We start from the raw sequence: 25,055 nt of genomic DNA on the forward strand, positions 1-25,055 counted from the left end.
GTAACTGCTTGTGAGGCTGTGAGTGAGGCTGACCTGCCAAAGGAAGGGACCCTTGCAGGGGAGAATGTTGACCGCTGCTAACTTCATTAGCATTTTAGAAATGGTAGGTGTAGTCTCAGGAATGTGTGCAACCATGTTTGTTGGTTTGGTTTGGTTGTTTTGGGGATGAGTTTACTCTGAAAATCATTTTTTTGCTGTTGACTCAAGCACTGAGTCTATATCTGGCCAAATTAAAACCCTGTCCCATCATTACTTAAGTCAGACATAGGCACTATGTGTTTTTTAGCTTCCTGGTGGTTGGGTTCAAAAGGGGGTCACTTGGGTTTCAGCTCAACTCACTTTGGACAAGCCCCAAGTGTGAGAACTAGTGGATGTTCACTCCATGGACTGGCCGTGCAGGCATTAAGGGCCTCCTGTGAGCCACCTCATTTTGTTTTAAGGCTTTCCACGTGGTGGGGTGATCATGTCCTTACTGCATGCAGGGGTCTGTTTGTTCTCTCTGCTTCCTTTTCTTTTCCATTCACTTTTGGCTTGTGAAAAACTATTTAATCAGTGACTCATGTCTATACAAACCCACAGGGCCGTGAAGACTACAAAGTGCCTCCAAAAAAAAAAAAAAAAAAAAATTTAAAAAGTTGGAGAACGAAACAAACAAAAGTAGTTAATAAGAAAACATTATTCCCGGAAGAAAAGAAGGTTCTAGCTTGCAGTGACTTGCTTTGGAATCTCTGAAAAGTCCTGAGAAGGCCGGCTCTCCTGTAACAGGGGTTCTTTTAGGTTCAAGTTCAAAGAGGCTGTGAGTGAGGGCTGTTGGGGAAAGAAGCAATTAAGAAGTTAAAGTTTCAAAATTGATGAAGTGAAGCAATGTCCGGAGCCTGCTAATGTACAGAAAGGCCTCCACATTTATTTACTCTTTTCCATCCAAGTCAGAGACTTTCTCTTCCTTGTTAGTGTCTGGAACCTTGGCTCCTGCTGAGAGTGTTTCTCCCATGTTTCTTCCATCTTCTGGTCCCTCTTTCCTCTTCTGTTTAGCCAGGGGTCCATGAATGCATTAACCAATGGAACCTTTCCAGGCATCTTATAAACCTTTGGTCTGTAACACATGTCCCAAGTCAGTAAACTTGCATGACTTTTATGCTCTCTCTCCTCTCTCTCTCTTTTTTTTCTCTCTCTCTGGGTGTGTGTGTGGCTGGTAGACTTTGGGTTATGAGGACGTCTTTGGTAAAACTAGCAATAGAAACAGCTTGACTCTTATCAGATGATATGAAACGGGCAATTAGTAAATAATAATAATAATAATAATAATAATAATAATAATAATAATAATAATAAAAAGGGCAGGGCCGGGGCAGACCACCTTGCTTGCAGGAGATGGGTGCTGCTTCCCCACACAGCCTCTCAGCTCCTGTAGACATAGCCATAGATCAGGGTAGCTTACATTGCACTCTCTGAGTATAGCCCAGGTGGCATCTGCCCCCTTTTGGCATTTTCAGAGAGCATTACTTACATTTCGTTACAAAAGACATGTAGAGCCATGACATTGCTTTTGATTCGGTGGGGATTGTTTAATCATCACCAAAATGTACTTCATGCCCGGCCTGAGATGAGGTGAGAGGCCTTTTATGCTTATGGAGGCCTTAGGATGCGAGCACACACCTGGGTTTCCTGGGCACCCACAGTCCTGCTGGGAAGCCATTTGTGTTAACCATTTTTCGAGGCTTTCGGGTCTAGATGAATTGGGCTTTGCCCTCAGGTGGGCCAGCGTCTCACTAATGTTCTAGATCTTGGAGGTATTCTTTTCTCTGTCTGTTCTAATCCCATTATCATCAGGGGTTAAAACCGGTCTTCTCTCCCTCTGTCTAAAAGTCAAGCAGGTTTTCCTTCCATAGGCAATCTTGAAATGACTGTCCAACCTGATAACAGGTGCTTCACTCGGAATGGCAGCGCTCGGCGAGTCCTGACAGGAGGATGAATACCCCCTTGTGGGTACTGTGATGTTAAAACGCTTGAACGCAAAAGTCGAAAAGGGCCTTCTAAGGCCCCTTCTTAATTGGGGTCTAACAGGAGCTGTGTTTCTAGTTGTCATTTTGTATTGTTAATTTGCCCAGCAATTGCTTTTGGGCTCCCAGTGATTTACCATACTCATCCTGTATGCTAATATATGCCACACAATGCAGGATGAATTCTGGAAAGGAGAGGGGGGGGATGTGTTTTTGAAGGGTTTATCTCCATTTATAATGTGAGCGGCCACTGCTCTATAATTCTGCGATACCTAATAAACCTGGTATTTAAAATTAAATCTCTTACATGGTCTAATTATGTAGATCGATATTATCTCAGTGTCCTAATGTGAGTAAAGTTTAAAGACTCTCATCCCCCCCCTTCCTGTTTCCAAAGGGAGGTCCAGTTAATTTACTGTAAACGAAGAAGTATTTTTGGGAGACTAGGTTGACATTTAGCATTCTGTCTTGAAAACCCTGACTATTAAATATTTAATGCGCAGCAAAGCATTCTTAAAAATTAAATATGAATGAGTTTTAGGAAAACCTTGCAGTGATATAAAAATTGAGATTTTTTTTCTGTTTCCCATTTCAAGTATGTCTGCCTAGGGAATCTTAATTATTTTTAATGACGATGGCATGTATCTGATCAGCAGGGGGACAACCTTAAAAACACAAAGTTAATATAAAGAGAATCCTTCCAAACACCATCACAGTGAAGATTTACTTGGAATAGATGATTGGTTTTGTGTCTGGAGGTGAGTCGCTCCCTTCTTTTTTTTAAAGTTGAGAGTAAAATAAAATGATCAGAAAGATCAAGCGCCTCTGTTGGAAAGACAGTTGTCTGTCTGTTGTTTTGCTTGGTGTGTAGCTTACCTTTGTATAGGCTCGTGAGATTTAGACTATTAAACTGTTCTTTGTGGGTCTCTGAAAAAAAAAAAACATTAGTATTATCCATGAATAGCCTTGTTGACCTTGAGTTTTATAAACCTTCTTTTCTTTTAAAAATGTTCTAATATCTGACGACATTCCTGTAGCAGCATTGGAATTAAATAGAAAATTCTTAAATTTGAATTACAAAGTTGGCATCTGGAAAAAAAATCATACCTATATTTTCTTATTCGATATTCCTAACTTTTTGGTGAGGTTATAGTCCATTGATGTTGCATAATGTCTTAAGTATGTGTTGTAAGTTGGGAAAATGAGATTTGAATTCATGGGACCATAGTCTGATATGTGTTTTTATAAAAGGGTACAAGTTGCATGGAGTATTTAAAAAATGCATTCCATTAAATTCTATGAATTTTTTTGTAAACTTATTTTCTAAAAGAAAGGCTTAGAGCCTTTTACCTTGTTTGTCAGGGAAGGATGGGGTGACTTTCACGAATGTGCTTTAATGTTTTTTCCTGTCTTTACACGGCAAAGAGGACATTGTTTCTCTCATTTCCTTCACTTTGACTAGGTAAAGCTAACACAATCAAAATGGAACCTACCACTGCTGGTCCATTAATTAGCCAGCTTTGAGGTGTTCCTGGCATTTTCCATGTGTTTCTCAATAAGCATGGAGCTATCTGCAAGATTCTGAGACATCCCTTATATCTTACATCCCTTATATCCTATATCATTTATTTTCTTTTAGTTCTGGACCCATCACCTGGCTCCAGGCCTTGAATGTGCACCCCCTCACACACAGCCCTGTCTGTGTGCTTCATTACAATAGAAACAGCTAAGTTATCCTATATCAAACACATAACATGTGCTAGACACTGTGATGCATAATTTACCTTGTTGATGGCAATGAGCCTTGCAGGAAATTAGGGGCAGGAAGGGAGGGGACATTGAGGTTCACTTATGTTCCCAGGCCACTCAGCTAATAATTCAGGGGTTTGAGCCCACAATTAATAGCCTTTGACCACTCAATTATTGCAAGTTGGCCTTAATTCTGTATGTGGTTGGCAAGTCACTCAGCTGTAGCCCAGATCAGATCAGTTCATTCACCTCCTCTATGACACTGCTTTCAAGCCTTCTAAATTTTGATTTTAGATATCTCATGACTTTGCCAGAATCCATATTTTCACCTTTTCCATTGCGTATGTCAAAGTTAGCTACAATAAAACATTTCAAAAGATGCTTTCAAGACTGACAGCGATGAGTCTGCTGCTGGAATCATTTGATGTCTCTAGACTTCACATAGTGAAGTGCCTGGCAGCAAAAGTCAAATGTCCTATGTGGTCAGGATTACAGTCTCAATCCCCTCCACCCTCTCCTCAACTGAAAATTACTTCTACCATTTTACCCTGTAGTTTATTTATTTATTTTATTTTTTATTTTTGGTTTTTCAAGGCAGAATCTCTCTGTGTAACCCTGGCTCTCCTGGAACTCATTCTATAGACCAGGCTGGCCCTGAACTCACAGAGATCCACCTGCTCTTGCTTCCTGAGTACTGACATTAAAAGCTCACACTGTCATGCTCAATGTATTTTGTATTTTAATGGTAAGAACATCAGGTATTTGCTTTAGTACTGATTCCCAGGGAATAAGCAATTTAGCATTAATTGGGGCTGCTTACCTTTTCTCATCTCATCCCTTAAGGGAGGTTGAAGGATAGCAGCCTAAATTGGTTGGGTTAAAAATCAAAAGATCTTAGAAATTCCTGTACATACATGGTGTTGGTAGTGGGGGGGGGGGTTAGAGAAACATAAAACCTAAAAATAGTAAAGCTCTAAAACCTTCATGAGATAAACCTTTATTTAACTGTGTAGAGGAATTTTAATTCAGAATGTGGTGTTCTGGCAAGAGATCATATCCAAAGACCTTCTTGGTTTGTGTGATCTGGCTGGAATACAAACATGCCTTTAATCCAGGATACAGAGGCAAGCAGATCTGAGTTCAAGGTGCAAAGCAAGCATCAGGAAAAGAAAAGCTTAGGTCCAGGCATGGTGGTACATGCCTTTAATCCCAAATAATGAAAGTAAAGATAGTTTGTAGAAGAAAGCACCCATGTTTGAAAGTGATGTTTAATTGAGTGGCAAAAAAAGAGAGAAAGACTTGACAGAATAGGATATGCCCAACTCTCAAGAGAAGAGAAAGGAAAGGGAAGCTACTTAAGGGGCAATGAGAGAGGGGGAGAGAGAGGGGAGGTAGTTTTACTGGGACAGCAATAGAGAGACAGGTTGCAGAGAGAGAACTCAAGTGAAGATCAAATGAGCCAGAGAATGACAAGAAGACAGATTAGAGCAGATTGCTTGAGTTAGTTTGAGGCCAAGCAGAACAACTCAGAGGTGCAGAGAGAACACATATTGAGTAAGTCAGTTGGCAGAGGAGTTTGAGCCGGGACAGCTGAGTTGAACCAGCCAGGCCAGAGCTCAGTAAGAAGAGAAAAGGTTGAGCGTATTAAGCAATAATTACCAGAGGCTGAAAACATTTTAGGCCTAGGTTAGATGGAACAAAGGCTAGAACCTTCCAGGAGTAGGCCTAGGTTAGCAGACAGAGGCATCAAGCCTCCCAGACAACAATCAAAACAGAAAAATAAAAGTTCCTTTTACATACCTGCTCAGGGAGAACATGCTACAGAGTAAATTATTTTTGCTCTTTTTGTTTTGTTTTTGCCATTTTTTGATGGGTTCTTCTGGAGTGGTTAATTGAAAACAATTACATTCTCTTTTTTTTTGTGTGTGTGTGTAGGGAGCAGAAAGAATGAATTAAAATAAAAAACTTTTTTTTCTTAAGCCTCATTCTTACCAGCAGGAATGTTTAAAAAAAAAAAAAATCAGAGAAAAGTTTATTGCCTTATATCGAATTTGCCCAGTCCTAAAATGCAACACGTCTGTTTTGTGGCATGGAATGCGTCTGTGTTGGCTCCATTCCTTGAGTTTGGAACTGATGATACTGTGGTTGCCATGAAAAGCGTCCTTGTTTCCTGTCTGCCAAAGCCCTCTGTGGAGGTACACACCAGAGGTCAGGAGATCAGATTGCTGTAGAGAACCAGATTCCTCATGGTTGAGTGCAATCTGCTTCTCCTCTGCTGACTTTAACACTAGTTACTTTCAGAGAGTTTATGGGTTTCTTGGACCCTCAGTTATGACTTCAACTAGAAGATATTAAGAAGAAAGGAATGAGGCAAAATTTGAAATGGAGCAAAATCTCTAAATTCTTGACAATGGTTGGTATCACACGCGTAGACTTCCAGGATGGATAAGGATATTGTTTTTTTCACTATGACTCTTTCATTGAAGAGTCTGACGCCCGGAAGTGGCAAGATCGTTGTAGTCTGAGCCCTGCTAAATACTAGGTTCTGATTCCTCTCCCTTTGACACAGAGCCTACGGTTGCCTGTCAGAAGTTGCCATCTTTTTGGCAGAGAATGACAACGAAGGAGATGAATTGTGTAGGTGGCCAGTGTCTGGATTGTGTGAGGCTTCCCAACAGAGCCCCGAAGAGAAGCCTACCAGACTCTGGGCTGTGGGGGCTGCAGGTGGCAAGTACCACAGTTACTTGGGTCACTAGGATTCTTTTATGTGCCTATGAGCAACTGGACTTTTTAAGAAGCTGAGAGATACAGCCTTGAGCTTCTGGGTTATTAAGAAGAAATAATGGGCAGAGCTGTCAAGTTATCAGCACTTTTACATTCCCCATGTTTCTATTTGACAAATGAAGAGTCAACACAGCCATGCCATGTAGTTATGGCTCATCCCCATATTTGTTTTAAGAAAACATTGATATCATGGCATATTCTTTTATTCATATTTGTTTTTGAATTTTTTTTATGTGCAAGAGAGAGAGAGATGTATGTGTGTAGAAGTCAGAGGACAACTTTCTGGAGTCAGTTCTTTCCTTTCCCGCTTTGGTTTCAGGGATGAAATTTGGGCCATCACACAGGAAACACCTTTACCCATTGAGCTGTTTTGCCGGCTCCTATGTGTTCTTTTCAATGGACTATACAAGTTGAAAGTTTTACAACAGATACCTTTTTTTTTTTTTTTTCCTGTTGTGTTACTTGGTCACTGAACCTACATAAAGTCTCATCGGGAGAGAAAATAAAAAGGCATGCATTTGGGGACTCTTGAGGACTGGCGTATCCCAGACAAGTGGACAGCCTGCCTTCTGTCACCTCTACTCCACAGGCTCTGTCGAATGCTGAGACCAAGACGGAGCCCCTGGTTGGTTGTGTTGTTTGGATGGCACGCCTCTTCCTTAGGCTTGCTGTGACCTGTGGAACATCTGCTGTGGCGATTGCTTGTTCATCCCACTACTCTGTCTCCTGGTGTTCTTGAAGGATGAGACCATCTTGGTGCCCGGCTCTTCGTGTGGTCTTGCAGCTGGACTATAATTTATGTTCAAGAACAGAAAGCAGAGCTGGGTCAGAACTGTCAATCAACCACTGACTATTGAGATGGGGAAGGCTAACGTTGGGACAAAAGGAGGCCCTCAAGGCCTCCTCCAGTTGCTTGAGGGACACAAGGACCTTGATTCCAGAGTCTGTGGCCTGGACTTTGGGAAGCCTAGTGTTGTATGAGGAGCAACCTTTCTCTGCCAAAATCAGATATGAGACAATGGAAGTCTGTCACATGCCCTCTTTGTCACTCACATATTCTCAGTCTTCTCATTTGTGAATCAGGTATGAACCCAAAGCTCTGACAGTGGCATTACAAATCAGAGTGGCCATTTCTTTTCTTCTCCCTAGCTCATCTTTAAACTTGAACTTGGAGATACAAGTGGAGGGTAGTTTCGGTGATGATGGAGGGTTTAGAAAATGGCCCTCCTTCTCAAGTAGACTGGTGGATATTTCTCCACCTTCTCTTCCCTCTTTCCTCTTGTCTCTTCTCTGTCTCAAGCATTGTTTTACCTAGACCTGAAAGTGTATTCAGGAAATTTGGATTGAAACAGAAATTCAACACAAGGGTAACCTGCCCGACACGTCAGGGGATTCACAATACAAATGTTGATTTGAAAGTTCCCTGGTATAGACTTGCCAAGCTGGTTAGTAGGTCACCAGGGTGCTTTAATGACTCTTGCAGAAGCTGGCCTCCTCTGGGCCCGTGGTCCACTTTGAACTAGTTGTGGAGGCGGGGGAGGGCAATGAGTCAGCATTTTTATATAGCACGCAAACCCACAATACGTTTCATGTTAGAGTATGAACAACAGTCAGTGATACAGAACCAACACAGATTTTGGTATGCAGTGCACATTGAGAGCTGTGTGTCCCCTGCCACATTCCTCACTGACGACTAAGCTTTCCCAACAGTGAAAGGTAGAGATTGAAATAGTAGATTCCATGAAGTCACCCACTTAAAGTGGGTTTAATAGATTTAGGGTACTTTTGAGATTGTGCAAATTTTACATTATTTCAACAACATAAAAGGAAACATTGGTCTTTTTAGCAGTCACTTCCCAAAGTGTCTTGGACTTAGATCAACATATGGATATTAAAGGTCAGTTATATGGAAAGCTCTTTTCTCACGAGGTGATTATCAGACTCAGGTACAAAACAAATCTTGGCTTTGGCTATATGAAATACTGACCAAAGACTCCAATCTCTATGGACATCAGTCTAGTGTGGCTCACAGATCTCGAGGTGGTCCTGAGAGTTGTGGTCTGTACTAGGAAGCCTAGCCAATAGAAAGGAAAACAGAGAGAGGCACTGGGCATTGAAGTGTATGTCTTCAGCTCCACAGAAAGCGTGTTCCAGGAGCCGGAGTCTAGCCTCCTTGCTTCCAGAGCTCCTACCATACCATCCTTCTTTCCAAGGACGCATGCCAATTTCAATATTTACTTGGTGAGGAGAATAATTTGATGTTCTGGTTTCTCTTTGTTCAGGAGTTTCAGATAATTTCCCTTCCTGTTCCAACTGGCATCGTGGGGTAAATAAATATGGTTTCATTTTGAATTTGGTACTCAGTAGAGCCAGGTTTTTTAAATGACATGAGAAATTAGCATGGTATAAAATTGAGTAGCGCCAGACTACTGAAAGCTAGGGGAAGTACTGGATTCTGTCTGGTTGGCAACTTCACATACCTTCCTTCTATGTCAAATGAGCGAGTCATACTATATCTTTTATTTATTCATTAAACATTTACTCAGTATATATCAATTATTGTGCAGATGCTGGGTATTCCAAGAAATTAGTAACAATCTTAATATTGCCCAGCTTAGCTGGACCCTCTTTGGTCTAGGCAATGGATCCCTTAATGGCAGCAGTACGCCTGGAAGGCCTCCCTGCCTCCCCTGGCCTGGTTCTCTAGGTGGAGAGGTCCACTGCTTAAATCTGCACAAGGTTTAAATGATTTCCTCTGAAATAGTTGCAGTCTGGGTTATTCCAAAGCCCAGATGTCAGTGCCCACACTAGACAGGCTGTGTGGGCAAGCAGCAATTGGTTTTGGCCTCCATGCAGGTCACTGCTAATGCTCAATAAGAATATTTGCAATAAACTGTTAGAGTAAAGATCCAATGGCTGTAGCATCGTGTGGAGTTAAGATTTCACTCTGCTTGGGTGGACCTGGAAAGCCATTTCATGTTCCTCAGATACTTCCTGCCAAGGACTCTGCCAGCTGGTGGGGGTGGGGATGAGAGTGAGGATGGGGATTCTCTTCTCCTACCGTTACTGCTTTGCCTGCCCTGTGCAGCTGGGCTGTGGGAGCACCACTCACTTCTCCTGGTGCTTTTCTCAGTACCGGGGGCAGGAACCTTGTCTATTAAGAATGCCAGCTCTGACGAATATGACCCAAAGGCAGCGTGTGTCAACAACTTCTTAGTGTATCTGGTTTATGCTAAACCGGGAGTTGGGTTGTTTTTCTGGTTAGCCGCTTTCCTCCAGGTCCTTGACAAGGGAGAAGTCACCGTGCACTGGGCAGGGTCCCAACTACACCCAGGTTTTCTGAATGAAGGAGAGAAGGCAGTGTGCTGAGACTAGAAGGCAACTTTCTAAGGACCTTTGGTGCTTCTGCTGCCACAACTGACTGTAGGTGTCAAAGCCATTTACTGAAAATGTATTTTTGTTCAGTACCTCCTCTCTTTGGAAGGCTTCAGCAATGCTAATTTGGGAAAGTTCCTAATGTTGGAATTGGAGCCCAAGTAATCTCAAATGGCTTTATTTCTGGGAATCCTTTTTAAAGAATTTTTAAAAGTTACTATTTATTGAGCTCTTTTGATATGCAGATATAAATCCATCAGTTGCTATAAGTGAAGAGTGATCTTCACCTCTACTTTATGTGAACAAAGAATCAGGCAGATCTGAATGGTCCATGACCACTGATTTCTAGGGGTCACCATAGAATCCCATCACCCCTTTCTGCCTCTGTTTTTGGACCCCACAATCTGGAAGAGATGTTCTACCCATAATATATTTAGTCATTAAAATTATTTTATTACTTTATAAACCTGAGCCCAGAGAGCCATCATTTAGCCAAGATGTTAGTTAATAATTATTGCTGACGATCATGGCACAGAGCCTAGACAGGCAAGAGCAGTTACTATGGCATTTATTATGCGTGACACTTAACCTGGCTATGTGGGAACCTGAAGAACAGGACACCTGGGGAGGCATAGGAGGCATGTATGTAATCATGTTGGCATCATATTAATTCTGTGATGGGTAACTGCTTTGAATCAGTCTTAAAATTTCACATTTAAACTCAACATTTGTGAGGACTAGTCTCCATTCATTCAAATCTTTTTTAAAAAATTATTTATTTTTTTATTATATAGTTTTCTGCCTGTATGTGTCCCTGCATACCAAAAGAGGGCACCAGATCTTATTACAGATGGTTATGAGCCACCATGTGGTTGGTGGGAATCAAACTCAGGACCTTTGAAAGCTCTTAACCTCTGAGCCATCTCTCCAGCCCTCATTCAAATCTTAATCTTAACCGTGTTCCTGGGTTTAATTCCCTGTCTAGGGCGTGGAGTTGTAGAGGTGCAGAATTTATAAACAAATGGCATTTCCTGAAAATTTTTTCATGATAGGAGGACTAGTCTCCTAAGTGTCAGTTAGAATTCCAATAAAATTCCAGTGTAGTTGTAGAGGGGGCATCTTTGACATCTAGTATTTTGTAGACTCTTATTTGGCTTCTCCTTTTAACCACTTGTTTGAGATAGTCTCATTGACTAGCCCACGTGGCCTTGAACTCTTACCTTCCTGCTTCAGCCTTGCAGGTGCTGGGAGTACAGATACGCACCATCACTCCCTGCTCAGTTTTCCATTTTGTAAATGAGGGGAAACTCAGCCAAGGGAGGCTCAGTGACTGTCCCTCACCTCAGGGCTAGTGGGAACAGAGCTGCACATTGTCACCGTCCTGTAAGGTTTCTGAAAGTTTTGCATAGTTACTGTATTGGAAGAGCAACTATTTAGCAGCCTTCTGAGACAGGGTATCACCTATGTGACATTCCTCAAATGCCCTACCCTACTGCCTCAATCTTCTGAGTATTGGGATTACTTCCAATGCCACCAAGACCAGCCTAAAGCATCTGTTTATGTAAGGTACACACCCAAATTGCAAACGTAAGAATTCTCTTTTGGATACTATATTAATGAACATTTGAAAGATACATAAAGAGCACAGTATTCAGAGCTGCTGGCAAGATGGCTCATGGTACTTGTTACCATGTCTAAGGACCTGAGTTCAATTCCCAAGACCCACATATGGATGAATTCTCCAACTCTGACCTCCACATATGTTCGTATGGTTGGTTAGGTTTTTTGTTTGTTTGTTTTGGTTTTTTTTTGTTTGTTTGTTTTGTTTTGTTTTTTTGACATAGGGTTTATTTGTGTAACAGAGCCTTGGGTGTCCTGGACACTCTTTGTAGACCAGGCTGGCCCTGAACTCCCAAAGATCCATCTGTGTCTGCCTCCCAAGTGCTGGGATCAAAGGCATGTACCATCATGCCTGGCAGCTTTTTTTTTTTTTTTTTTTTATTAAAAGAAATCTCATTCATGTCAGATTGTAAGATTGCAACTTTGTTTAAATTCCAACAGTTTTTCTTAATTAAGTTAATTAAAACTTAAAAAAAAAACCAACTATTTCTCAGTCTGTATCCATAATGCAAGTACTCATGCAAGTACTGTAGGGACAGCAAAAGGAATAAGACATGTTCCTTAGAGAGTCAGATAATCTAACAGAGATGAGATGCTTAGGAAGTTACAAATCCAGGTACTTGATGCTCGCTCACAGATTATTCAGATCGATTGATTCCTGGAGTTGTCACAGACCCTGGGGATGCTAAAAGGAACCGCTCTATATTTTACTTTTATGTGAAAATGCATGATCGGCTTCAGAAAGTGGGTCTCTGACTTTAAGCATGTGGACTGTTAAAAATTTTAAAACGCCCATTTCACTCCTTTTCTCCCCAGTTAAGCCCCTTTCACAGCTCTTTATTTCTTGGCACTCACACATTTATTCAATTACCCATTCAAAAACCCCACTAAGTGCCAACTAACTCATTTGCATAATTTCTAGCTCTTCTTCCTGACTTGCAAAAACCTTCAGTTTAACCCCGTCTTTTCTGTTTCACTGAGTTTGGTTTCATTGCCAATCTGGCCTGTGTAAGCAGACTTTGTTACCACATATGTCTTCGGTCATAATCATTGGATCTGGGGCCTCTTTCTAGAACCTGGAAGCCATGCCCTGATCATTGATACAGACCCAGGCTTAGCAAGTCCTTTAGAAGGGTTTTCTTAAGGCCAAGGGGCCTGGGATGTGGACTGCACACAGACAGAAATGATCTAGCATCCCTATCATCAGGAACAGCCCCTGGCCTCAAAGGGAGAGCTCAGTAAATATTTTCTTTAGTAATTCCTACTGTGATACAGACCTTCTCAGCAAATGCACAGAAATGCTTTCTCCTCAAGCTTTTTTTTTGCTTTTCCTATTTAAATCCTGCCCCAAAGTCAAGCCCCTGGCTTCCTTCCGCCATCTTCCCCTCTGTGAATTTGGACAGCCTGCGGAGCCCGTGCCAACCAGTCAGAGCTAGATAGAGCCTGAGTGGCATTGCTCACCTCGCCTCCTTCTCATTCCCTTTCTCCTCCTGTAAATTAATTCCACTCTCAGTGTGTGAGCTCCTTGACATTACAGAACCACCATGTTTCCTATCTATCTATCTATCTATCTATCTATCTATCTATCTATCTATCTACCTACCTACCTTTGCATGGCTTCTGACTCTTCTAAAAGGACTTGTTTGGCTGTGATTTGGTTAAATGCCAGCATCTAAAGTCTGGAAGGTTAAGCACTTCAGCTCACCATTCCTATTATCCTTAATGGAAACCTATGTACACATTTATGGTTTGGTTTGGTTTTTCACATACAGAATATGGAAGGTTTAGGAAATATTGAAATGCCACCCCAAGAATAAACACACAGTTTTTAAATACCCTCTCCTTTCAAGGTGAAAGAAAATGGAGCTGTAGGGGGGTACGGCTGGGACAACTGGGTGAGGAGAGTCAAAGGGGGGGGGGGCATGGAAATTTGACCCCATTCGCAGAGAGAGCATTTGGGCAACTTCACTTTCAATCTCTGAGCGGCTGTGTTGCACATTGCCATGAATATTACTTACAGCAGGTTACACTGGCCACAGGCTGAATCTTTCCAACATGTGGATTTGATTTGCTCTCCTTTATCCCCTTTGAAAGCCAAAACAACAACAAAAAACCCCAATAACCCCTCCTAACCTTTATTGCACTTAGGAAAGTGTTTCCGCCTTGTTCCGTTTCCCTTTGTTCTCTGGGCAGTTTACCCACCAGCCCGCCTGGTTTTGACTGCTCCAACAGGAAATCAAGTGATCACAACTAGAAAGGTTGCTGGCTGAGATGGCTTTATAGTTTCACTGCTAACTCAGAGTGCCTGCTGTTTTCTTATTCTCTGTAATTCCTTTTGAGGGACGGAGTAACCCCCAAAAGGCAGCCCTTTGTGAAGGTGACACTTGTCACCCACTTGTGACTCACTCACATGCTTTATTATTCAGAGCTGACATTGTTTTGAAGGGTGTAAAAGTGAAAGGCCATCAGACCAAGAAATTGACAATTTCTGTGAGTCACCATAATGATGACGATGATGGTAGTAGTAGAGGTCAGGTGTGTCTGAGAGAGAGAGAGAGAGAGAGAGAGAGAGAGAGAGAACCCTTTAGAACTGAGCTTAAAGGAACTGGGAAGTGGAAAAAAATCTGAGGTTCAAGGACTATGTTGATAGACTACCCAGAAAGTAAAAAAAAAGATTTTTGAGAGAATAGGGAATTTTTGTTTTTTTCAATGTTAAGGATAAAAAGATTCCTTCCTTTTGCTAGCTGGTTGAGCAAACAACCAAAATACAGTAACCATCTGTGTGGTTTAATAAGCTAGATTAATGAGGGCACAAACCATTTATGCTTACCATGGGCAATGTAGGGTGGCTGGGAGTCATGGCCTAAACTAATTTCTATAGAATTACAACAAGGTTTGGAGCTATGAACTCAAGAAATCCGGAAGGAAATGAAGTAAAATATAAACAACACTGGTTTTCCTTGGGCAGTCAAACAGATTTCTTTCTTTCTCCTTTAAGTATTTTCAAGTTTTCAATAGGTAGCACATTGCTTTCACTGTAACCCTGCTACAGAATTAACACAGCAGGGAGCACTCACCGTTACCTCCCCATCCTTGGAGGGTATGCGGGCTTGAGTGGGTAGGTAGCTACAAGTGGGTTTTGCTTGGCAGTTGTCACGGAATATCTGTCAGTCAGAGAATCTCCCTAATATTTTGGAAAAGATGAAGTACAGTAGGATGTTAGTAGAAGAGTTAAAATGATGGTGAGCACAACACACTCGAGACGTCTCGAAAGCCACTCCAAGTTCGTTTTCACTTTGAGCCAGGAGAGTTCATTTTTGTAAGGTGCCAGCATGCGACGGGCCAGAAGCATCATTCGAGAGTCAGCCATTGCCATTGTGTGTGACAGCTTTTGAAACAGAGCCAGAAAGTGTGTGGGGCTGTATTTGTGGTGGAATTGATTGCTACGAGGTCACCTGTTGCTTTTGTTCTCAATTCTCCACCGAACGCTTCTTCCTCTGACAGTTTTCAGTAACTACACCTTCTCCTTTCTTATGAAAGAACAGCTTTTTTTTTATCTGCAGCCGGGCTCCGTGGCGTTTAGGAGCTTAGGGTGTTTAGGCAAGGGTCAGGTGTGAGCCTCCATGTTTTAATTTTTTTCCACACGAGCTCTAATGGGGATGATCTCGTACAGATGATTTTGTTTTTGATTTTGTTTTTCCTGGTTGAATCTCTGAATGCATACCCTGGTTTGAGTTTGGCTTGTCTTTGGAAAGTGTGTGTCATTCTTTGTTACAAAGGAAACATGAGGGGGGGAAAGGAGGGGAAGAACATATATTCAAATGCACTAGTCAAGCTCTGCTCTAATCTGGTCAGAGCCTCAGTGTTACACAGGCCACGTCTTTCACACGCACTTCGGAACAATTCTGGCTTTGTAGCCAGATTTGAGACAAGCTAAACCCCAAACCTTAGTTTCTTCATCTATGAAACAAGGAAAGAGTTAACAATATAGGAAAAGCTGGGAACCTTGAATGGCAAAGGCTTTCTCCCTCACCTAAGGTGAGCATAACTTAGGAGGTTAGACACCAGACCAAACAGCTACCGGAACCTTCCAGAACAAATGACTCCAACACTCCCACAATGAATTTCATGGACAATAGGAATGTGCATTTAGGATGTTGTTGTTTGTTTCTTTGTTTGTTTGTTTGAGACAGGGTTTCTCTGTGTAGCCTTGCCTGTCCTGGACTCACTTTGTAGACCAGGCTGGCCTCCGGCTCACAGAGATCCAACTTCCTCTGCCTCCCTGAGTACAGATCACAGGTGTGTACCCATCACGTCCAGTTTAGAATAGAGTTTTATTGTGAGATTAAAAGTAAGCATTTGAGAGGTGAGAGGCAGTTGAGTTCTTATATAGGATGAGTCCCAAGATACAGGTTGCGATCAAGTGGCTAGCCTAGGGGTTTTTGATGAGACTTATGGCAGTAACTGGGTGAGATAGAGAAGGGAATTGATTGGTCATATTGCCGCCACCCCCCACCCCTACCCCCCGCTGTCCAAGTAGCTCTCAGGTTTGATCATGCCCTTGCATATGGTTCCCAGGCGGTGGTTTTCATCTTGGTGGCATAAAAGGAGAATAAAGGTATCGAGAAGTCGGAGCAGGAGCCAGACTCTCCTCCTGGCATTCTTGGCTTGCAGCCAGGACAGGACCAAGGAATTTTTGGCTTCTGGCAAAGGATAAGAGTCAGAACTTGGAGATGCCGAGCTGTTTCTGTTTCCTCTTGTCATCACCCCGAAGGGCTGTGGTAACCATTGTGAATATTTTGAATTTACGTATTGTAAGATACCTGATGCACTATAGTCCTTTGCCAGAATACAGATCATAACATTGTCTGTAGCACACCTACACACACAGAATGATTCTTTTAAGTGTTATTTAAAAAATACTAACAGTAACAAGAGTTATTATAAATATGCTTTTATAATATTATAAATATGCTTTTGGCAGCTATATACCTTTCTTCTGTTTTGTCCATGGTTGGATAATTTGTTTACTTTGCAGTTTTATTTTTAGGGGCTAACCTTCCCAACACTCTCAGCAAACTTTTGAGTCGCATGCCCAGTACAAGCAAGTTCAGGGATTAAGTCCAGGCTCTTGGGCTGCAGCGGGTTTGTGACCTCAGAGCTCAAAGGGATCCACTGCGAAAGGCCCTTTTCCTGGGCCTTCCGGGGGTGTAACCACGTGACTTAAACAGTCTGAGCCAAATCAGACTGACTGTCTAATCGGACTGAAGGGACCCAAATCTGGTAAAAGATTATTCCTAGGATTTTCATACACTTCATTTCCCCATAAGTTACCGCTGGTTCATTCTCCAGTGATTTTGGAATTGCCTTAAGTGGCAGTACTGTCCTTCGGTGGTTCCCGATGGTCAGCTTACGGAGACAACAATGTCAGTCTTTCTTTTCCTCCTCTTTGTCCACAATCCCTCGGGTCATAGCAACAGCTCCAAAGCTGGATGAAGTGGTTAGTGAATTGCCAGCCATATGGACTGGCCACAGAGACCCATAAAACAGCAGGAGAATAAGCTTTGGAGTAGAAACACAGCCAAGAGCAGGGAAGGAGACCCGCAGCCTCTCATTAGGCGTGTTGGGGGTATTTATTCCTTCACTTTAGTATTGCGCCGCAGCTTTTATTTAAACTTGTTAAACCTTGGAGCGAAGGTGGGGCTCTCTGTCTGGACTGACCATCTTATTAAACACCCTTGTAACTGTTCCTGTTCCAGAAAAAAAAAAAAATCCTCTTGCCATCTGTTAAGCTTAATTAAATAGAAGCAGGGTCGGAGGGGGAGACCTTGAGTTAAGAGTACAGATCAGTAGACTCTGGAGTAGGCCCAGGGAAGAAAAAGGCTGTATCGAGCTGTAGCCTGCAAAACTTTGGAGGGGTGGGAAGAGGAGAGAATATGAGGAGGAAATATATTTGATTCCCCCCTTCCTTCAGATTCGTGGTAGGAGGAACTATATCCAATTCTATCTCTTAATTTTTAACCCTGACTGGAACCTCTTTTAAGGGGGAAGAAAGGAGATAGTCAGTGCTTAAGAAGAGACTTACAAAAGGCAGATTGTATTAAATTGTGTTATGTTTAGGATATCTGGGTCCAGTGGAACTCAGGTAGAGATACACTTTTTATTTCAGAAAATTCAGACTTAAATAGTCCATTGGGTAGGAGTGTGAAGAATTAAGAACCATTAAAAAATTGAGAGTTATTACATGCTGCAAATATGTAGGTGTGATTCATTTAGAGCATCAGGGAAGGCTCTGGAGACCTGGTTGGTGGCTTGTGAGGTGTCTCTAGGAAGGACAACCTAGGATCATCCAGATAATGGATTGGATTTTTGCTTTTCTTATTTACAAGTATTTCTATTAGTCCAGGAAACACTCCTTTTCTAAATACAGCTTTGAATAGATAGGGCAGCATTTGGGCGGAGCGTATTTCAAAGAGACTGTGTGAAGTGCATGCTGAGCATAAATGTATCAAAGGGCAGCTTCCTGGAAAAGAGTGCACAGCTGAAGGGCTGAATCAGTACCCTATTCGGTAAAGCGCTTCGTTCACAAGCACCCATCGGCAGCACCCAGGTGAAAAGCCAGGAATGCTGGGACTAGCTTGTAACTTCAGTTCCAGGGAGGTGAAGACAGGGGAGGCCTGGGACTTGATAGCCAGCTCAGCCTAGCCTCCTTGATGAGCTCCAATCCCATGAGACTCTGTCTTCAAAGGAGATGGACGATGCTCCTGGGACAGGAACCTCAGACTGTCCTCTGGCTTCCACACACAAGCATACATGTGCATTCTGGCGTCAGCTTGGTAATTCCCCACAAAATCCAATAGCCAGCACTCATATTAAAAACCAGAGCATGGAACTGGTAAGACTAGCTTGTGGCACAGGGGAGTCCATCTCTCTCTCTCTCTCTCTCTCTCTCTCTCTCACACACACACACACACACACACACACACACACACACACACACACCCCTCCCAACTAACTAAACAAATGCAATAGTAAAATGAACATTTCGGCATTCTAGAAGTTCCTGCCACACTTCCTACTCTTTTTTTTTCATCCTTCAGGAAAATAATACCCACTGTCCAGACGCTTACAGGACAGATTTGTTTTTGCCTGCTTTTGCCTTGGCACAAATGGAATTATACGCTTGTGTATTCCAGCACCAGGCTTCATTCCGTCAATGTTCGAGGGGGCCCGTGGTGGTGTGGCGCGGTGGCCACGTGTGCTGCATGGAGATGTGCTGCAGTGAGGGGCTTTGCCGTTGCTGTCTACTAATGCTCATTGAGTTTCTGAGGGTGCAGACTCTGGGTGTGCATCGGTTCAGTTCCCGCTGGGGACCAGCATTCAAGCTGCTTCTGGGTTTGGGCTCTGAAGAGTCATGAAGCTGTGCACATCCTTATACTTTAGTGAGTGCACAGCCACATTTCTGTCAGGGGTGTGTCAAGGAAGGGGGTTGCTGCGTGGTAGGGTAAGTGTGTGCTTGGTTTTAGAAGTTATGACAGCTTTCCAATGTGCACATCAATGCAGAACCTATGAGTAAAATAAGACGCTTGCTTTCTTTTAATTATGGAAATAAATTTAATAACAAGGATTCAGTGAAATATTTTTATTTAAAAATAGCTTTACGTCTCCATACCTACTAAAAGATATTTTTACTTTTAGTAGTTGAGAACTTTTCAGGAGAGACTGAGAGATAGTGGGTAGTGTTTTTGGACTTCACTTCCAGGGCTTTGCAAATTTCCAGGAGAATTTTTGTTCCTTTGGGTGGTGTTCAAGTTCATGAGCCAGGCATGGGTGCTGCACACCTTAACCCCAGCACTCTAATAATCCCAGCACTCGGGAGGCAGAGGCAGGCCACCAGTCTCTGAATTTGAGGCCAGCCTGGTCTAGAGAGCTAGTTCCAAAACAGCCATGGCTACACAGAAAAACCCTGTGTCAAAAACAAAACAAATCAAACCAACCAAACAAACAAACAAAAGACAATTCAAATTTCTGGAATTTGGTTCTCCAGGGAGGTAGGTTAAGGGAAAGTGACAATTTTGGAGTACAAAGCAGGATGGTGGCCTCACCTCCTAAGCCCCACCCTCAGCTGCTTTACCATAAGTGACTTATCCAAAGGATTGAACGAAGGTTCTGACCTGCCAAGTTTTGTAGTCTAAGGGAATACTTCCTTTCCGCATCCATTTTTCAAGTCCTCTAATAACCAAGAAACGTTGATCTTAAGGCCACCCAAATGTCAGCTAGGTTCCACAATTTTGAATTCCTGTCTTTCGAATTGTCGCATAATCCCAAATACCACCCCCACCCCAAACACACAAAAGCAAAGTTGTATTTTGTTTCTTCTGTAGTTTCACATGCAGTACAAAGTGGGGTGTGGGGGGAGGGGGGGAAAAAGAAAGAAACTGTCTGGGACTCTGATTGCTCCCAACATTTTACGCCTTGCTTAAAATGAAAACCTCAAACTTCCATCATTGCATGTCATTCATTCCCCATCACCCGTGTCCCACGCCCAGATTCTAGATGGATTCCTAGGCCATTCCAAACACCAAGGTGATATGAATGAAGTTTGTTTAATAGTTCAGCTAAAAACACTGCTTATATTTAATTCAAGACCTAGGTTCAGACTTCAGCACTGCAATTTTTCACCTGGGACATAGTTCTAACATTCATGCTATAGTTTTCAAATCTGTAAAATACCTGCCCTGCCTACACAGGCAATTATGAAGATTAAGTACAGTAATTGATGTAAAATATAATTAAACTATAAAAATTCTAAGCTTTGGGGAGCTGAGTATAGCTTCCCCCCCCCCCCCCCCCCACCACCACCCAACTAGAGGAGAGCTCTTTTACAGCACGGTGAAAATTATTCTGTGCCATGGAACTTTATACACACGCGTAAGCCAACTTTAAAATCTTGTACCGGCTGTAACTTGTATACGTTCTCCTGGGCTCTCACTGAAGTTTCCAGCTATGTCCCCAACATTGCCACAGGGGAAAGATCTGGGAAAAAAATTGTTTACTTTGGTGATAGCCCTGTCATTCAGTACTGGGATGGCTAGAGGGATGTACCCAGTACACAGAGTCCTTTGAATCACTGCTGCACACATCTAGGACTTGTTGCTTTATTTTTTTTTTCTTATCAACCTAAAGTTATTAGGTATAGACAGTATAGAATTGTTTCCAAGCCAAAGAATGAACTACCTAAACATATTAGCCCTGCAGGTGATGGTGGCACACGCCTTTAATCCCAGCACTCGGGAGGCAGGGGCAGGCAGATGTCTGATTTCGAGGCCAGCCTGGTCTACAAAGGGAGTTCCAGGACATCCAGGGCTATACACAGAGAGACCCTGTCTCAGTGCCCCAGTGCTGTTAGCATCACAAGCATGATAGGAATTAAAGTAACCTCTCAGACTAGTCCTGAAGCATGTCCTTAGAACTATCGAGGAGTGTTCTTTTCTCCTAAGAAACAGGGAAACACCACACTTGGTCATTGGCAAGTGCTGGCTTGACCCCAGTGGGTCTGATTGACCTCCCTGGAGCCTTCCACTGCAGTAGCCCTGCTCTGAAATCTTAAGACCATGAGTGTATTCACCAAGACCCGGAATCACTGCATCAGTTAGGTTAGTTTGTAATGTAAAGGAACTGAGCATCCTTCTAAAAAGGAAATTATAGAAAAGTCTAGAATATATTCTGGGGTTACAGTGAGTGATGATATTGGCTTAGGCTCTGGAGAACTGGGACCTTAGAGATGTAAGGATGGGGCTATTGGGCTAGTAATCTGTCACCTCCTCCTTTCAAAAATGAGATGTATTTTAGGATTCAGTATTCCGATGCCCCTTGATTATAAAATAACCCTCAGTGGAATCTGGAGCAGAATTGATACATATAAAAAATGACTGTTTAGTGAATTAATAAGCCCTATAAATAAGCATCAGTTGTAGTTAGGGTTTGCTACCAGTTAAGTTACAGGCATGATATATCTTGGTAATGAATTTGTTATGCAAAACTTAACCAGCCAGCAAATCCTAATGAGACACAGGGTTAGGCGTGTCAGCTCTGGGGCCGCGTTGCCTGGCTTCAAATTCCAGCCTTGCCCTGAGTGATTCTGATCAACTTTTTAAATCTCCAAAGCTCTTGGGTCTTCACCCTTATAAGGATAGTCACTTAAAAAGCAGGCACACAGAGTTGCCATGAGTGCATTGCCCTAGGTTTCTGTGTCATCTGTCAGAGCTGGAGAGATGGCTCAGCAGTTAAGGGTGCTGGAGACATACTTGTACAGAGCACGTGGGTCTGTTTCCCCGCACTCACATCAGGGGCACCACAACTGCCTGTACCTCCAAATCCAGGGCACCCAACCGACACCTGAGCTCTAAGGACAACTGCTCTCAGGTCCGTGTACCTTCACACGGGTTCACATACACACACGTAAATGAAAAAAATATAGCATCTGTCAGGAAAGCATTTTAAAAACCAGTTTAAGCTGGATGTAGAAGAGTACTAGAGAGGCCGAGGCAAGAGAGGTCAAGGCTAGTCTAGACTATGTGGTTAGTTCTGCTTTACACAGTGAAACAAATGACTGCCAAATGGAAACACATCGAGAGAGAGAGAGAGAAATGTGAGCAGATATAACATGTTTATATCTTTATTCCCTAATTCATAAATCTTAACCAATGGTGTTGTTATTATGAGAACTACTCCAAGCCAGTCATGGAAACATTCCTGGGCTGATCAGATGGCTCCGTGTGTAAACCTGCCTACTGCCTGGAGACCCAAGTTACATCTCTGGGACCTACATGGTAGAGGGAAAGAACTAACTCCCAAAAGACTTATACAGAGAGAGGGAGAGAGAGAGAAGGGGGGACAAGAGGTGGAGGGAGTGAATAAATAAAAAAATAAACAAAAAGTTGTAAGAGAAAGCACTCCTTGTAAGGCTATTTTTAATGGGAGAAGGGGGCTTGGCAGCGTCCGCTGAATGAATGAGTGTGGCACTCGGGGAAGGATGGGAGGTACCGTGATGATTTATAGTTATAATCTTCAAAGCTATAATTCCATCCAGGTCCTCCTGTGTGTTTGCTTTCTCCACCCTCGGCCCCCGCCTACTCCCTGCCAAGCCCCAGCCCTGTGTCCTCCCTTCGTTTGCATTCTCTTTAGCTTGCAGTGGGCTTGATGAACTTGGCCCTTACAGTCTCCCCACAGCCACACAGGTGTGTCGGGCTGTCTGGGAAGCCCTCCCAGACGCTGACAAATGCTTGGCAGCAGGACAGAGAGGAGAAGCAAAAATTTGGCTGACATCTTCAGGTCTGACATCTAGAGAGTTCCGTGGCACCTTTAAAGCTGTAAGACAAACGATGAGGGTGCCTCCCCCCTCCCCCTTCTCGCTCCCCGCCCCCCCCCCTTACTACTCTCGACCTGGATCCTCATTTTCTACTCTGTTGCATATTCCAGTCCAGTCTCAAATCTACAGAGCTTTTTTAACTTCAGGTGGTATGTGGAAGAAGAGACGTGAGTGAGGCCAGGAAGGGATCCCTGGAAGAATTTTGTGCCGATGTGTCACAGCCTGGTCCCATATCTTTCCTGGCACAAAATCAGCCTCTTCTCTTGAGGCCACACATATTTGGCAAGTGTCTTTGTTACTCTCCCGAGGGGGTGTTGGAGGAATGAAGGTGATAGATAATACAGGGTAGATACTGGCTGCATAGGGACATGAGAGAATATGGAAAAAATTCTTTCCAAAAGAGCTTTTTTTATTGCATTAGATTTTAAGGTCTGTAAACAATTACAGCATTCAGGGAGTGCAGGGTTTAAATGAGAAACACAACGTTGTCAGGTTATGGCAGCCGGATAAAGTGGCATGAGCTCCGGAAATCTGTAATTAAATGTATTTTTGAAAATGAAAAATATAGCGTAACATCTGGTTTATTTCACTATAGTGTCTGGGTAATGCTTAAATAAATAAGTGTGATTGACTTTGGCTGATATTTGGGTTTCTCTCTGTAAAAGTCGCCGTATTTTAATTAAATTTTTTTTTTTTTTCCTGTTTGGATCTACTTATGTTGTATGCAACCAATCATTCACACACATAAAGAAAGCGAAAAGTCTCATGGTCGTTTTCTCTTGTTGCAGAGGATCTTCAACTCCTTGGTTTACACAGAGAAGATCTCAAATGGAGAGAGCGAAGTGCAGCAGGTAAGAAGCTGAGGCGGGGCACTCCCCAGCCCTGTCTCTCCTTTCCGCTGAGCTGTTCTGGCAGTCTCCATTAGGGGTTTGCCTTTTACCCTCTCCCTGCGTAAGGAAGGGTGACATCCTCACCTGGGGTCAGGTGCTTAGAAGTCATGGACAGCTCGCAGCCTTTCCTCGTGTACCTTGGAAGCCTTTTCTTTTGTTGTAAACATGTTTCACCTTCCCAAATCTAAAGACCGTGAGATACGTTTGGTCTGATGCAGAAAATAAGCACCCGGAATTTAAAATCAGACTCCACATTCTGCCATCTCCATGCACCCTCTGGTCATAGCAATAGTCCTTCTCTGCCGCCATCCCCCAACCCCCTCCCCCCCCAGCTCCTTTTGTTGCCGGTCGTTTGTCAGTCTCATATAAGAAACTTCTAATATCTGCCTCACGAGGTTCTGATAATGAAGTGGTCAGACCAATGAGAATAAAGTGAAATCATCTTAGTGAAAGGTACTGGCTTCAAAGCAGCTACCACTACATCATGCTTTTTTCTTTCCTCTTTACAGAATTCTTTCTTCTTCTTCATCTTCTTTTCTTCTTCTTTCAGTGCTCTGTGCAGTCAAAATTCTTAAAGGCCAGATTCTGTTTGTATGTAGCTGGTATCGAGTGAGGTGCCTTCTTCGTTAGAACGTGGTGTTGATGAGCTTGAGCATAAATAATTAACGGGTGCTTGAGAAGAGTGGTTTGAAAAAAAAAAAAAAGGAGGCTTTAATTTCAGTTAATCCACCAACTTCCTTCCAGCATGTGACCATTGACAAGTAACTTGAAGCTAGGTTTGAAACTTCAATGAGAAACAGAACCAAGCTCAAAACCAGAGTGCAGCAGAGCTGTTTTTTTTTTTTTTTTTTTTTTTTTTTTTTTTTTTTTTCATGGAGACAGCTTGACCAGATCCGGGCTTTAAAAGTGCTTTCTCAGGAGAAAGGGTTTGCATCAGGGTGAAGTTATTATGAACTAGTTATTTATTTATGATAGCGTGATGTGAGCTAAGTTCAACATTCGATGTTTAGAGGCCGGGACCTATTTTCATCACTTTAAAGTGGTGATGTGGTGATGCATCTCTCTCTGTCTCTTAGTTTAGGTATTGTTAAGGATAAATAGCCCGAAATTGCCGTGGTGTGCCTCGGGAGTCTTGTCTGCCTGAGTCCTGACTACTATTTCTACACAAAGCCTGCTCGGTCGGTAGAGGAGCCGTTTTGGGAGACAAACGCTATTTGATAACCCTTTAAAGAATGTGATCTGGGGTATCAGTTTAGCCTGTTTTTT

The 25,055-nt window shown here is 42.7% G+C and overlaps 1 protein-coding gene across 1 annotated transcript in view; it reads left to right on the forward strand.

Annotated features, from left to right (window-relative positions):
• Cachd1 (cache domain containing 1) overlaps positions 1 to 25,055 on the forward strand; it is a 220,652-nt gene that overhangs the window by 62,566 nt on the left and 133,031 nt on the right. Inside the window, exon 2 of the mRNA XM_055629005.1 lies at positions 23,688 to 23,750. Within this exon, the coding sequence (XP_055484980.1) occupies positions 23,688 to 23,750 (63 nt within the window). The remainder of the gene's footprint in view (positions 1 to 23,687; positions 23,751 to 25,055) is intronic.

The sequence above is a fragment of the Psammomys obesus genome, unplaced genomic scaffold (assembly GCF_907164565.1).
Source record: "Psammomys obesus unplaced genomic scaffold, mPsaObe1.curated_primary_1811, whole genome shotgun sequence".
Taxonomy (NCBI): domain Eukaryota; kingdom Metazoa; phylum Chordata; class Mammalia; order Rodentia; family Muridae; genus Psammomys; species Psammomys obesus.